This window comes from Tympanuchus pallidicinctus, unplaced genomic scaffold, assembly GCF_026119805.1.
Source record: "Tympanuchus pallidicinctus isolate F22 unplaced genomic scaffold, pur_lepc_1.0 scaffold3, whole genome shotgun sequence".
Lineage (NCBI taxonomy): Eukaryota > Metazoa > Chordata > Aves > Galliformes > Phasianidae > Tympanuchus > Tympanuchus pallidicinctus.
Genome location: NW_026294747.1, coordinates 70653819 through 70668436, shown reverse-complemented (window position 1 = coordinate 70668436; position 14618 = coordinate 70653819). Strand labels below are relative to the sequence as shown.

The following is a 14618-nucleotide window of genomic DNA, read 5'->3' as shown; positions in this document are numbered from 1 at the left end:
CTCAAACTGCTTTTTCACCACTAATCATAGCAGTTTCTTCTCCTCCACCTCAAGGAGTAGTCAGTAACTTTTTGAAAGCAGCCAGTACTTGGCATCAGCCAACTCTCAATCACTAGTATTCATTACTTCTTATGAGGGCGCTTATCCTAAAATCCACATCTTTTCTAAAAATACTTTGCAAAGAAAGTATGCTTTTCTTTTTCCTTTTCATTCATTTCCTATTGTTTTATTTTATATTTGTTTTTAAGATTAGAAATTCATCTTTTCTAAAACTTCAAAGATTTTATAGACAGCTGCTACAGAAGTAGACATAATAAAGTTCAGACACCATAAACCATGCTAACATTTTTGGAGTTTTAATTTACCCTGCACACTACTAGAGCTTTTAAATACTTAAGATACCTAAGTGATATTTGCTATATTACAAACCACAAAACATCTTTTTGAATGGAATTTACAACTATTAATAATACAGTTTGTACTACTGTGTGAACTGCTCAGCTGAGGATTTTGTAGAAATATAGTCTGACACTTTGCTAATGATGTCACCCTAGGAAAAAAAAAAAAGAAAGCAGTTATGTTTTCTTGGTAAATATGTTTATCATTTATGCATCAGGGAGAAAAAAAAATAAAAGGAAAAAAAAAAAAAAGAAAGAACGACTTAAAAGAGAAAGACAGCACTGGCATGTGAGGAAATAGGTCTAATAACTTGGTTGAGAATCGTCCTGGAATTAAGGACTGTCACCAGTAATTACAGCACTGACAGAATTTTGTTCCAGTGCCTGCCATGGGAGCAGAAAATGTACCTGCCTCCAAGGTGAAGTTACACAGACTTGAGGAAGATGTGCTGCACTACACATGCCTGAAAAAGGTTTATATGTCATCATCGTTCGTTCCAATAATGCTTCTAAGTGCTAATGGAGATCACATACCACTTTCCAGTGTTATCTTCTCAGCAACAGTTTATGCACATCTAGGAGTATAAAATAAGTGCAGGAGCTTAAAGGAATGAACTCAAAGGCTGTGTAGCAGGTGAACTACAGGCAGGACATAGCTTTGGGCTTGGTATGAGGAGTGAAAAGAAAAAAGGAGAAAAATAAAACAAAGCAAAAATAACATAACCACTTCTCTTTGATTTTTTACTTAGTTGTGGGTCATTGGTTCACCTTCTGTTCACATTAGCTAATGACATTTTTTCTCCTCCATTCTAGTTAATTCTTTACCAGTATTTGTAGGGAAACAACTCATCTAGCCTAACATATTACTGTATCTGCTGAACAAGTTCTGGTTATGTTTACTAAAATGTTTACTTATTATGTTATTGTGATGATTTCTTTTTAATTCTTTCAGCTATCACTGCCTTACACTAGCTTGTGGTCTGCAATGTAATTCTCTAATTTTGCTTCTGCCAGGGTGACAGATCAGGAAACACTCCAGTTGCTTGCCTATTCATAACAGTTCTATTTATATGTCCTCAAAGAGCATTTACTTTATCTGTGCTAGAATCACATTGCATGCTAGTTTTCCATTTAGCAACTTACCACCTCAGAAGCAGAGCATTTTAAGTAGTGTTCTCTGCTAACTGACAATGCTTTCATGCACTTGACACACTTTCTCTCTCTTTTCCCTAAATAAAGCCCATTTATCCTAATCAAACCACTAGCTATTGATTTCTGTCCATTCCATATAACCTCCCTGCATCTGGCATTCATGAAGCATTTTCAGGAGGTTTCCTCCTCTTCATACGCTCAGCACTGAGTACAGCACAGAGCAAGCTCATGTGCCCTCTAAAAGTGCATGAATATTCTCAGAACAGAACAGGTGCTCCCCCTGCCTCATGCAGAGCTCAGCCCACCTGGAAAACACCGTCTGTCTCCTGCTACGCCGGCTCACAGATTTTCCAGGAACATTCCACCAGCCCCTGCAAAGAGGTTACTACGGAGAAGTGGTGGGGCATTTAATGCGGTAATATAGCTTTTCAGACAGAACCTTATCAAAATTAACAAGCCAAAAACACGAAAACAAAAATAAAGCACACAAGGTTGTTTTTTTGTTTCCTTCCTTTCTTCCTTTTCTTTCTTTCTTTCTTTCTTTCTTTCTTTCTTTCTTTCTTTCTTTCTTTCTTTCTTTCTTTCTTTCTTTCTTTCTTTCTTTCTTTCTTTCTTTCTTTCTTTCTTTCTTTCTTTCTTTCTTTCTTTCTTTCTTTCTTTCTTTTTTTCTCTCCTTCTTTCTCTCCTTCTTTCTTTCTTTCTTTTCCTACACCTATTCGTAAATCAATGACCTTAGAGGGATAAGTTGGCTGATTACCCTAGCTGTTGGACAGTCTTACTTAAGAATCATTGTGCAACTCTGCAAGCAAAGCACTGGCTTTTGGACTAATCCTATATAATACATACTCATTTTTTTGCTACTTTTGTAGATGACAGATCATATAGAGTTAAAAACACACTTACAGAAAGTAAGTCTGTGACTACCTCCACTTAATCAGGGGCACACATCCAGATTCAGCTGTAAAGCAGTCACAAGAAATCTATCCAAGGAGCTAAATAGCTGTATTCCTTCCCTGCCCATTAGCACTGCCTGTTCTGTACACATGCTTCGACACCCTTCACCACTACCGTCAATGAACAGCCCTCGGCTCTAAATCAAGATGCCGCTGTCCCTGCTTGGCACATCTAAATAAAGTGCTGTGGTCCCAAGGGACTGACTGTTTTCTTTTCTTTTTTTTTCTTTCTTTTTACTTAGAACATATTTTCATTTAAAGTTTTCAAGGTAAATTCTACCCTGGCTCATGATTCAAAACAATGCCATTAATATAAAATGGATATCTGAAACTTTACTCCTATGTATAGGTTAAAGAAAGTCATTATGATTGAAGTGTATTTTTAATTCATTTTCTTTCATTTTGAGTCCTATTAAAACTTGTCCTCATATTTAATATCCTCCACAGACTGGAATAAATTCCCTTTAATTCACACTCCATCCTTTCATTCAGACTGGCCACTGTTGGCACCTCTCCCTTCAGCTCAATTCCATGGAAGTGTCTCCCAAACATCAGCATTTTATTGACTCACTATTTCATTTTAATTCCTGATAAAAATACACTGAGTAAGAACACCAAATTTGTTCATGCTACAGTCTTGCCTATTCTTTCACACTTGGGATTGAAGCCCATACGCTTCAAACTCCACATGTAAACCTCACCCAGCCTGCAAGGAGCCCAGACCTCTGGCACATGAAACACAGCTAAAAACAGGTGAGCTTAAAATAAACAAATAAATAAATAGCAGACAGTGGCACTCACTGTCCCTTTGTCTGAAACTAAAAGCTTACCCAAAGAGGGAACAGGTCAGTTGTACAAACACTAAGGATTTCCAGAGGTATGTTATATATGAGTTATATATGACTAGAACACACTCTGCAGCCCAGGCCACAAAACACTTCACACAGCTAAAAGTATGCTCAAATTAGGTGCATAATCCACTTTATTAAGAAGGTTTACTATTATTATTACTGGTGATGGATTGTTTCTTCCTGTACATTTCTTTGGAGGATAAGAAATGTATTAGTCATTTGTGTTTTGGTCAGAAGCTGACCCAAACTTTCTGGACTATCTGGGGTTAACAAGGCAATTTTGCAAATATATTCATGTGATTGACCATGTGAAGCCAAGTAAAAAAATTATTTACTAAGCAAGCTCAGTTTTCCAGATTTGAGTTCTGGATCTTCAGCATCAGTTTGTTTTTGTGACCCTACAATAATGTTATTATTGACTTTAGGCTTTTTTTTCTCCATAGACAGAGGAAAACCCAAACAGGAGCAGAAGTTGCGTGCTCAAAAAAACAGCTGTATTAATGGGATGTAAGAGGCTGGGGAGCAGAAAGCTCACCTCTAATGTTTTGACTCCTACCACCACTAATTCCCAGATGACAGCGCGCAGCTGAACCAAACATGAAGTTACCATTTGTAGGTAACCAGCAATAGGGAAAAGTGGGGAAGTGGAAATCAGAAACAAAAACATCGCTGGAAAATGAGATGCCTTTTTATTAAAGAAGCTCACTGGCAGTGTCTGTTTCTCCTGCTGAATATAACTTCAGAAAGCAACTGAACAACTGCATTTTGTTTAATCGTACAAAGAGATCCAAATTACTGATGAGGGTCAGTGTTAAGGATACCCACACACAAACACCTATTTTGGTGGAAGTGCACACTGAATGGGATGAAGTTCCGCAGGGTGCTGCCCGAGGTGCAGCCTGAGAGCTCGGGGCAGGTCGCTGTCACTGTACTTTGGAGATCCTCATTCAAGCAGTAGTCTCCTCACAACAGAGCTAAGGATTTATTCCTGCTCACAGAGAAAACGAGGCGCAGCAGACCTGCCCGCAGGCTGCAAACACACCTGGATTCCGCCTCGTAAGACCTTCAAGGAAAGTCTTTAGAGTGAGACAGGTCACGAAACCATCCCCACGCCCGGACGCTCGCAACCCCCTGCTCAGCACAGCGCTGCGGCCGCCTCACGGCCCGAGCGGCTCCGCAGCGCCCTCCCCGCTCGGCGCCGGCAGCACCACGAGCGGCCGCTTCCCCTCCCCCCGTACACGGAGCTCACTCGCCGCACAAGCACACACCTCCCTCCCAGAAAAAGCAGCCGCTTCCCTGCTTTATATACCCTGCTAAAAATAGCCCGCAGCCGAACTCGCCAATCAGGAGGGGGCGAATTTCGAATCGGACCAATGGCGGGAGCCGTCACGGCCAGGCTCGGTCACGCCAGGAGGAGCCGCGATGCTTGCCGAGAGCCGATTGGGCTGCTCTGACATCATTGGCACGCGGGGCGCGGAGTGCGTGGCGGAGATTGGGCCGCGCCGGCGGGCGGCGTCATGGGATCACGCGGGGCGGGGGAGGGCGCGGGGGCGGGGGCGGCGGAGCGGCCGGGCGCAGCTTTGAATAGGGAAGTTTTGCAGGGGGTTACATTTGCAGCCAGCGCCGTGTTTGCAAATATTGAGCCCGCTCCTGAGCAAGTGTCCGCCGCCGGCCGCGGGAGGGGAGAGCGGCCGCCTCGGGAGACGTCCTGCCTTGCTGTGCAATTAAACTTTGCATGAAACTTCGGGTCTTTTTTCCTCCCTAAGCTCGCCAAGGAATTAATTTCTATCTATTTGTATATATATATATATATATATATACAATTTTTTTTTCTTCTCTGGAGGAAGGGGGGGGGCTTGGAGACTGAGAGCAGAGGGCTGACACCCCCCGCACACACCCCTCGAGCCCCGCACACAAGAGGCAGCTGTCCGTGTCCGCGGCCGCCAGCACGGACTTTGTTGTTGCAACTTGAGACATGGATGTGCTCCCCATGTGCAGCATCTTCCAGGAACTGCAGATTGTGCACGACACGGGCTACTTCTCGGCCTTGCCGTCCCTGGAGGAATATTGGCAACAGGTAAAGCAGGATATCGGTGTTGTTGTTGTTGTTATTGTCGGTTTTCTTTTTTTTTTTTTTTTTTTTTTTTTTTTTTTTTCTTAAAGCTGTATTAAAGGATGAGCGGATTTAAAAAGGAGGAAAAAAAAAAAAAAAAAAAAAAAAAAAAAAAAAAAAAAAAAAAAAACAAGAAAGAAAGAAAAAGAAAACAAACCCAAGTGTCAGCAGCGAATTGGGGCAGAATTAAGCACGAACGCACAGAGGTGCTGGGAAGCAGGTGTCTCGCTTTGCGATCAGACGGCGCTTTTTCGGGCGAAGAGTCCCGCGGCGGCCGCACGGAACGGCGCATCCTCCGGCTCCGTCCTTCCACGGCCGTTCCGAGCCCCGCAGTTGCGCTGTGCGGTGCGGTGCTGCGGGGCTGGGGTTCGACACGGCCCCGACCGAACCGGCCGCGTTCTACTGTTGTTGTCATTTTATTATTGATTGTTTCTGACGACGATGGGAAAAGGTTACAGCGGTGTACGTGCACGTCTGTATGTATTGTTTCGTATATATGTATGTACACATTATATAAACACATATAAGCAATGTGTATATACACGCATATATACAAAGTATGTGTGCATATATATATACACAATGTAGCTGTTTCCGAGCACAGAGAGCTGTGCGGAGTTGTCAGTCATATGACAATGCTGCTTGCCTCGGTCGGAAAGGAGGAAGAACGGAGGCTCCTTCCCTTTAATGGACATATTTCGTTGGGTTGCTTTTTTTTATTATTTTTTTTCCCCCCTTTCGTGCCCTAATCTGATCCAAGCAAGGCAGTGCGCTCTGCTACCGTACCTCGGTCCCGGGGACTGAGCCCAAAACCTGCCACCGCCTCACAACCTTCCATTTCCCGAGAAGAACGATATGCAAAGTGTTACAAACCTTCACATGCCTACTAATTGTATGCAATGTGAATTATATGCAATCCTATGTGGTTTTTCTTTCTTTCTTTTTTTTTTCCCTCCCCCCCTTCCCCTTTCAGAGAGGCAGCTCCATAGTACGTGATTGAAATGGAGCTAAGTAGTTTCCTTCAGGCATTCGGGCTCTTGGCGCAGGGCCAGCCCTCTTTCCCAGTAGCCTTCAGAGGCATTTAAACTCGGAGAGAGCTTTGCTCCGGCCCCCATTACTAATCTACCTAATGAGGAATTCAAATTAGCCCGGAATATTAAACTTTAACAAGATCTTAATAAATGCATTTCCTCCCATTTTCTTGGAAAATCAATACGCTATTGTGTCATCCCTCTAGAAACCTTTTTTGTTTCCAGCGTGCATTGCAAACCAATTATAGGCAAATGCATGAACAGTGCGTGCAGTGATGGGCTTGTTTTTGTGTTGTTTGTTTCTATTTTCCCTTTTTTACCCACACTCCCGGCCTGGCCACGACATGTGACCCACTTTAGTAAAGCAGTGCTCCCATAGACAGATGGGAAGGGGCTGTGAGGGGAATGTGTGGCATTTGGGATCAGGTTTTGCTACCATGATGATCTTGCTAAAATAAGTAGAGTTCGGTATGGAAACTTGGTGTGTCCTTTTTCTGAGTAATGCTTCTGTATGGATTGTTTCCTATAGTGGAAAGAAAAATCCCAAAACATCAGCTTGTTGCCATAACAGTTCATACCTCTTTTTGTTCTCCTCTGAAAATGGCTAGAAAGTCAGCAAGGTGAGCTGACTTGAAGCTGACTGAAAGCCACAGCTTTACCCATTTAGGGTGGTTTTGTTTTTTGTTTTGTTTCGTTTCATGGAGCAGAGGGGAATGCAGTCGGGGGGAGAAAGAGGGGGAAGCTTTCCATGTACTGTTGCATGTATGTTTGAACAGAGCACTTTTTTGGCAGCTGGACAGGATTTTATAAGGAAGTCTCCTTTGGCATTGCGTGAAAGAAAGACAGCGATGACTCATGCAGTTGTACTCTTGGCCAGTAGATAAAGTTCTTGTTCATTGTGGGACTCCCAGCAGGACCTCAGAGTAATTTCCCGTTTTGCATCGTATAGAATAGGACATTTCTGTTCTGGAACTTTTTCTCACTTCTGTTGTTGAAGTTCCCCGTTTCTCCAACCATGCACAGAGCAGTGTGAGCAATGTGGCGTGCATGCCAGCGTGCTTGGAAGTGACATTCTTTGAAAGTCGGGCGTGCTGTGTTCTCATGCACAGGAAATGGGAGGATGTCTGCTGCTCCACTGATGTCCCCACAGGACGGACAGCAACTCTGCGGCCATGCTGAAACAGGGCTTTGTTTTCTGACAGGGCATTGGGGTTTCAGCACACAGTGTTCGCTTGGATCCTCTCAGACTTGTGTTTGTGCAAGAGGGATGCAAACAACTTGACATTAGACAGGGAGTGAGAGTGCAGGGTGACTATTTGTTGTGGTTCTCTACAGTCCTTTTCAATGTCAGCCTCCTAAAAACATGGATTTATGATGAGAGCGAAGATAATTTGAGTGACTCATTAGAATGCTATTTTGAAAACTAAAGCTGACTTGCACCTTCAGCTGTGTGTTTGAACTCCTGCCCAGGTCTCAAGAACCAATTTCTTTTCATCGTGGCAGTCACCTAGTTACAGCTGGAGGAGCCTGTAATTTGTTTTGAATATAGAAACCTCACATCGAACGCACTACATTCCTATATGCTTTTTGAAGTGTAAAATACAACTGGGTTCATTTTTAAGCAAGCTTCTAACTTTTCCCTTTTTTACCCTTTTCTTTCACATAGACGTGTTTGGAGCTGGAACGGTATCTTCAAAGCGAACCTTGCTACGTGTCTGCATCTGAAATCAAATTTGATAACCAAGAGGATCTCTGGACCAAAATTATTCTGGCACGTGAGAAAAAGGAGGAATCTGAACTGAAGACTGCATGTGTCTCGAAGGAGGACAGCCCTACCAGTCAGAACTTAGAGACCAATAGTTTGAACTCAGATGTGAGCAGCGAATCTTCAGACAGCTCTGAGGAGCTCTCGCCCACCACCAAGTTTACCTCTGACCCTATAAGTGACGTTTTAACCAATTCAGGAAACTTGTGTTCGTCTGTTACTTCCACTCCCCCATCGTCTCCTGAGCTGAGCAAGGAGCCTTCTTCCCAGCTATGGAATTGTACGCCGGGTGAGTTGCATTCACCGGGGAAAATTCGTACCGGTACCGCTGGAAAGACTGCAGAAAAAGGTACACCCGCCAATGGGGACACCTCGCCAGATGGCAGAAGGCGTGTTCACAGGTGTCATTTTAACGGTTGCAGGAAAGTTTACACCAAAAGTTCACATCTGAAAGCACATCAGCGCACTCATACAGGTTAGTAACCGAACGCTCGCTCAGAGTTGGCAAGTCCTGCAGGGAATACCCCTGATGATGGGGGTTTCACAGCTTACACAAGCGCTGGGTGGGAGCCCAGGTTTGGAGAGATGATGTAATAGTGCTAGAGGCTTACCAGAACAGACGACATCACTTCCTCATTCCCTTCATCAGCCAGCCAAAACCAAGGCACTTGGCTGTTGATGAGTCCGCTGTCATAGCAAACAGGAACAGCTTGGTTAACTGGGCAGTGCTTGGAAAGCTACAGATCTGTGTGGCCTTCAAGAGCCATTGGCCAAAATACACACTAGACCTCTGTGCACATTTATTACTAAAGCAAAGGGAAATGAGATTTTCTTGGGGAAAAAAAAAAAAAAAAACTAAACGAAAACAACAACAACAAAAAGCCAGGAACTGCATATCCAAAAGTTGGGCAGATCACAAAGTAGCATACGAACCTGTCTTCATGGTCCTCTCTACATTGGGTCTATTCAATCAGACATCCGAAGGCCTGGAGTCTATAAATTACAGCTATAGTTGTAAATAATTTAACAGTTTGGTGTGCTGTCATGTCAGCAAAAATCTTGGAAAGCCACGGTCTGTTGTAGTTCTTTGAACGTTTCTTCCTAATTGGACTTGCAAATGTATGACTGTATAATTTCATCCCAAAATACTGAGTAACAGCACTGTATTGTTACGGAGCCTGAACTGGAAAAAAAAAGCAGTCCTGTGTGTTATTGGGAAAGAAAGTAAGGAAGCTGTATTCTTCAAGGCTTCTAGAATATTTTATAGTTGAAGTAGTGTGCTGATTTGCTTTTTGAGTATTAATATTCAGCATCGTTCTGTGACAGCTGTTAGATGTGTAGGGCTATACCTTGGCTTAGTTGTCACTGCTTACTGCAAGAAACTGGCCTGATGTTCTTGGTGTGCCAGTGCAAAGACCTATGCAGTATTTTTCTCCATGACGTGGAAAGACAATTCAAGGAACAGATCCTGTTTTGACTCATGAGCTCAGCATTTTGTGGCTTTTATGGGAAGTCTGAGCAAACTTGGATGTTCCCGTTGTCAAGCAGAAGTCCGATAAAATTAGTCTATTTTGAGGGGAAGAAACATCTTCCAATGAAACCATGGTGGTTGAGCAGACACAAACAGCTGCCAGCCTCAGAGGTATTGCAGAGCTCTTGTCCGAGTGCTATGTGGCTGAGAGCATTCCTGTGAATGGAAGTGGTATTTCTCAAATGCTGAAGTAGCAATGCTCAAAGTGACATGCAAGTTCTTCCAAGAAAATGTGGCTCAGCAGAAGGAGGTTGCATGTTATGGAGCTGAGTGTGTGACAGAGAGCTTTGATGCAATACAGTAGCCTAATTGCATTTGGGAGCCTTGCTGTGCTGTCTGTAATCACCTTTGAGGTCTAAGCTACCTGTTTGGGAGTCACGGTACTATTACAGATGAACAGGAATGTTAGAAGGTTGCATTTCTTTGTCTCCTGTGAACCTGTTAAATCGCTTTTTTCAATAAGAATGAGATCAGTTGATGTGGTGTTACAGCAAGAGTTAGGAAGGAATCAGGTGGATGAATTTTGCTTTCTTTGCATCTGATGCATTCAGATATGTTAAACAGAGTTGATTGTCTTTAGGGGGTGGAGGAGGTTTACATAGAAAATGAATGGGATAGCACTGATCTTTGAATGAAGTCATGACTAACATGTAATCTGCTTTCTTTGTAGGGGAAAAGCCTTACAGATGTTCATGGGAAGGGTGTGAGTGGCGTTTCGCAAGAAGTGATGAATTAACCAGACACTTCAGAAAGCACACTGGTGCCAAGCCTTTTAAATGTAGTCACTGTGACAGGTATGTGACTGAAGTGCACCTTCAGAAATAGTTATTTTTAGCATTTCATGGAAAGTGAACCTAGGCTGCCTTTCTTGAGATTAATTTGTGAAGGAATCTCTTGGTGGACACAATTGTGTCTAGTAATTTTAGAAATTATTATATTTGATATTGGAGGAAAAAAATAATCTGGGTATAGCTTGTAGCCCAATGGGGCACGTTAATGTTGAGAAATCCCTCGTGTTACCTGTTGGTACCTGTAGAGTATCTGGGTGCCTGGGGACACTGAGTACTTCCATGTGCCCTGGGATCACACAATCATAAAATGGGTTGGATTGGAAGGGACATGTAAGATCATCTAGTTCCAGCCCCCTGCTGTGGACAGGGTTGCCAACAACTAGATCACATTGCCCAGGGTCCCCTCCAACCTGGCTTTGAATACCTCCAGGGATGGGGCACCCACAAAATGTGGGGCCCATAATATGGGGTCTCAGAATACAGGGGTGCAACCCCCAGCTAACACGCCAATTCTTCCCTTGCAGGTGTTTTTCCAGGTCTGACCACCTGGCCCTTCACATGAAGAGACACCTCTGAACAGGTCAAGAGGTGAATCCTGTGGGCTAAGAGGCGTCAAGGTTGAAGAGCCTTGAGCAGAGGGATGCGTGTTCCAGCCAAAGCATGCCATTTTGCACCCTACCCAGTTGCCTCCAGGACCTCACTTCCTTGAAGGTCTTTTGAGGGCTAATAAGTCATGTAAGAAACGGCATAGCAACCATGGTGCGTGATGTTTGGGGTTTCCTGGACTCATACACTGGTATCTAACTTTCTGAGTGGCTCCTAAGCCTTTGCCGTGAGCATGTGCACTGAGAATGTTAATGATTGGGCGACTGTATGCTATGAGGATCTATTGACGATTGTATGCTGAGGCACATTTTTTTTCTTGTGGTTGTTTTATAACTGTAAGAGAAAAAAAAAAAAAGTCTGAATGTCTTGTATGTGAGGAATATCTTGTGAGATGGGACGACCACCAATCATTTCCAAGGGATGGGGGGAGGGCTGTCTGCACCTTTTTAGAGGGAAAACAGAGAGGGGAAAGGGGAATTAAAAAGAGTCAGGATGCCAGAATGGAGATGGGGACCTCCCCGTTCCTGTGTGAGAGGAGCTTTAGGTGTCTGGTGCAGCTATTAAACGTGCAATGTGTCAAGTAGCTTGTTTTACTTGCTACAGAGCTCATTTGTAATCCATTGTATAAGCTGTGTATTTACAAATGTAACACAACTATAACTTTTCATTATAATACAAAAGTTATTGCATGGTTCTGGGGAACTATATGCTTTTCCATTCTTTAATCAGGACTGCAGTTTTGATTCCAGTTAAGAGCAGCTAAAATACAATTGGTCTAATGTTACATAATGTATGGAACATGAATAATTTTTTCTGTTGGGTGGATAAAACCACTATTGGTTAGAAACTGATTTTTTCTCATGCAGCTAATTTTTCTCTTATTTATGCCTTGAGGACTAACTTCTGGTTTTCTAGCTGTTAATGCACTGTTGACCTTAATAATGGTGCCTTATGCAAGCGACCTTCTCTTGTAGGGGGTCTTATACAGGGGTATGGGTGATGCATGCTTTATTAAGGCTCTCTTTTCACCTGGCATTGTACTGTATCAAATGTATAATATGAGGGAAAAAAAAAAGGTTACTTCCAGGGTCCTCCTTCACAAAGACAAATATAGAGAAAAGTCATTCATGTCAGTACAGTATTTGTTTAACTTAGACAATTTGACTGTGTTACAGTATAATGCATATGCCAATTGAATACCTGACCAGTTCTGCCACCTTGAGACTTTTTATATTGACCTTGCACAACTGTGTATATACACACCCCAACTGTACTTAATATGTTGAGTTTTCATACATATTAAAGATACAGAAGTATTAAAAGATGTATTTGCTTAAAAGGCACAAGTTTCACATCTATATATCTAGCTATCTGTTGGTCATACAGAAAGAAACTATATTACTTTTTTTTTAAAAAGTGGGCAGAAGAATAATTGTGTATGTATATTTGTGTGTACAGTCTGTGTATGTGTGTATATATATAGATAATATATAAATATTTTTTTTAAAAGGAAAAAAATTTAGAACGCATAGCTAGAAAATGCCACAGCCCATCAAAATATTTCCACCCCCTCCCCCAAATATGGTCATTAAGGAGACAACGAAATGAGAGATACAGTTATTAAAATCTAGTGTTTTTAGAGGCTTTACCTTTAGCTTAATGGTGTGCTAAAGGCTTTGTTGGCATTCAGTCCTTCTCAGACTGCTGACTGTGTTTTGTAGTTATTAGGTTGTCTGGAATAGCGTATCTGTGGCCATTTAAGAATGATATGAACCGAATATTGGCATGCTAAAAGAATATTAGCTGTGTGCAGATGAAGTACACTCATATTTTGGCTTTCCAGCTTATGGAAGGACTTGTGAGTGAGCTAGTCGTTGTGGTGGTTGAGCTCTAATTTTGCATAGTTCAGCTAAAATGAAGACTGTTTTTTCCTAGAATAGAAATAGTCTGTCCAAAAGCAGTTGTTTTTTTTGTTTGTTTGTTTTTTTTAACCAGCTCACTACAGTTGATGCAATGAAACACGTGATCTGTTTCTTTTTCTATTTATTATTGGTCTTGCTTACTATGCTAATACGTTGGTATATCTTTCCTGGAAATGTATGTAGATAAGTGGTTTAGGAAAAAGTATGTGCCAGTGATCTGGTTCTATGGAACACACAGGCTTAAATCATTCTCATTTCATTTTTACTTTAAATTGCTTGAAAATGCACTTTCTCCCTTCTCCCCCCAAAAAAACTAAATTTTCCAGAAAGTGGATTTCTATTTAGAGTTGAGTTTTGTTTTGTTTTGTTTTTTAACTCCTTATTTGCATTGTCCTTGGCTTAGCCATACTTCTGAAAAGCAAGAAAGTAAACAAAAGAAAAAAATTACCCCAAACAAAAACCATTAAACTTGCACTGGCTTGTCTCAATTGTGAAATACCATCAGACTTGTGTGGATGGGGTGGGGCTGTGTGCCATATGTCAAATGCCTGTAATTTTCTTAACAAGCAAGTACATTTTGTTCAGGTGATAACTGAGCCTCAATCAAGCTGAAAAATAAAAAATAAAAAAAAAACATTTTTGCTTGAAATTTAAGAAAAAGTTTCTATTAGTGAAATTTCTTTTTTTGTTTTTGAAGCACCCTGTTATCTAAAGAATCTCTTTGTAAGATTTTTGTAAAGATTTTGTTTTACAAGATTTTATTTGAAATTGTTTTTTGCAAGATTGTTATATTTCTGTATGAATGTATTTTTTATTGGAATAACATAAAAAGAAATTCTTATCAGCATCATGTGTCTGGCTTCATCCTTCTCCCTGGAGGCAAACACACTAAACAATGCCAAATGCTGTGTTGACGCTTTCTCTTGAGTCATCTGATGCATGTACAAACATCTTTGGGTCAAGTCGCCTTGTGGAAGACAAGCTCCTGTGAGAAAGTAACTTGATCAGTAGAAACACAATGTTCTTCCATATATAAACAGCTGATGTTGGTTCAACTTCTGTCTTAGCAGAATAAATAGTTAACAGGGTTGTTACTGCAAGGCCACACCTTGATTCTGAGTCATTGGCTCTAGAGAAGTGAATGCACACAGGACAACTTCTGCTTGTGGGAAATGAGATTCTGTGAGCATTTATGGTGAAGGAACTAAACAGTAGATGCCCAGGTGGGAGGCCTGTAAACTTTTTAGCCGGGTGTGGGCCTTTGAACTGTCCCATCCATGGAGAAGCAAACCTGACACCTTCAAGGCACAGCTGACGGAAGGAGCCATGTGAAGCCTGTATGGCCCAGATGAATGGACCTGAGCATTCTGCAGGTCATTAACCTGCTGGTGACCTCCAGCCAGCCAACTTCAAGCCTCTATGAACAGCAAGAGCAATGGCTCTTCAAAGCATGACTGGCATGTGCACCAGCTTTGGACACATGCAGAACTCGTTTTATGTTGCCT

General features: G+C 42.1%; 1 protein-coding gene across 2 annotated transcripts; it reads left to right on the top strand.

The window, feature by feature from the left end:
* Window positions 1-4935: 4935 nt before the first annotated feature.
* Window positions 4936-13960, top strand: KLF6 (KLF transcription factor 6). Of its 2 annotated transcripts, none has more exons than XM_052692922.1 (4): window positions 4936-5431; window positions 8165-8552; window positions 10465-10588; window positions 11110-13960. In XM_052692922.1, the coding sequence occupies exons 1-4, from the start codon at window positions 5330-5332 to the stop codon at window positions 11159-11161; spliced, it is 666 nt and encodes a 221-aa protein (XP_052548882.1). In that variant the 5' UTR covers window positions 4936-5329; the 3' UTR covers window positions 11162-13960. The 2 variants fall into 2 exon arrangements, with proteins under 2 accessions (XP_052548882.1, XP_052548881.1); XM_052692921.1 differs by having other exon boundaries at window positions 4939-5431; window positions 8165-8738.
* Window positions 13961-14618: the final 658 nt, after the last annotated feature.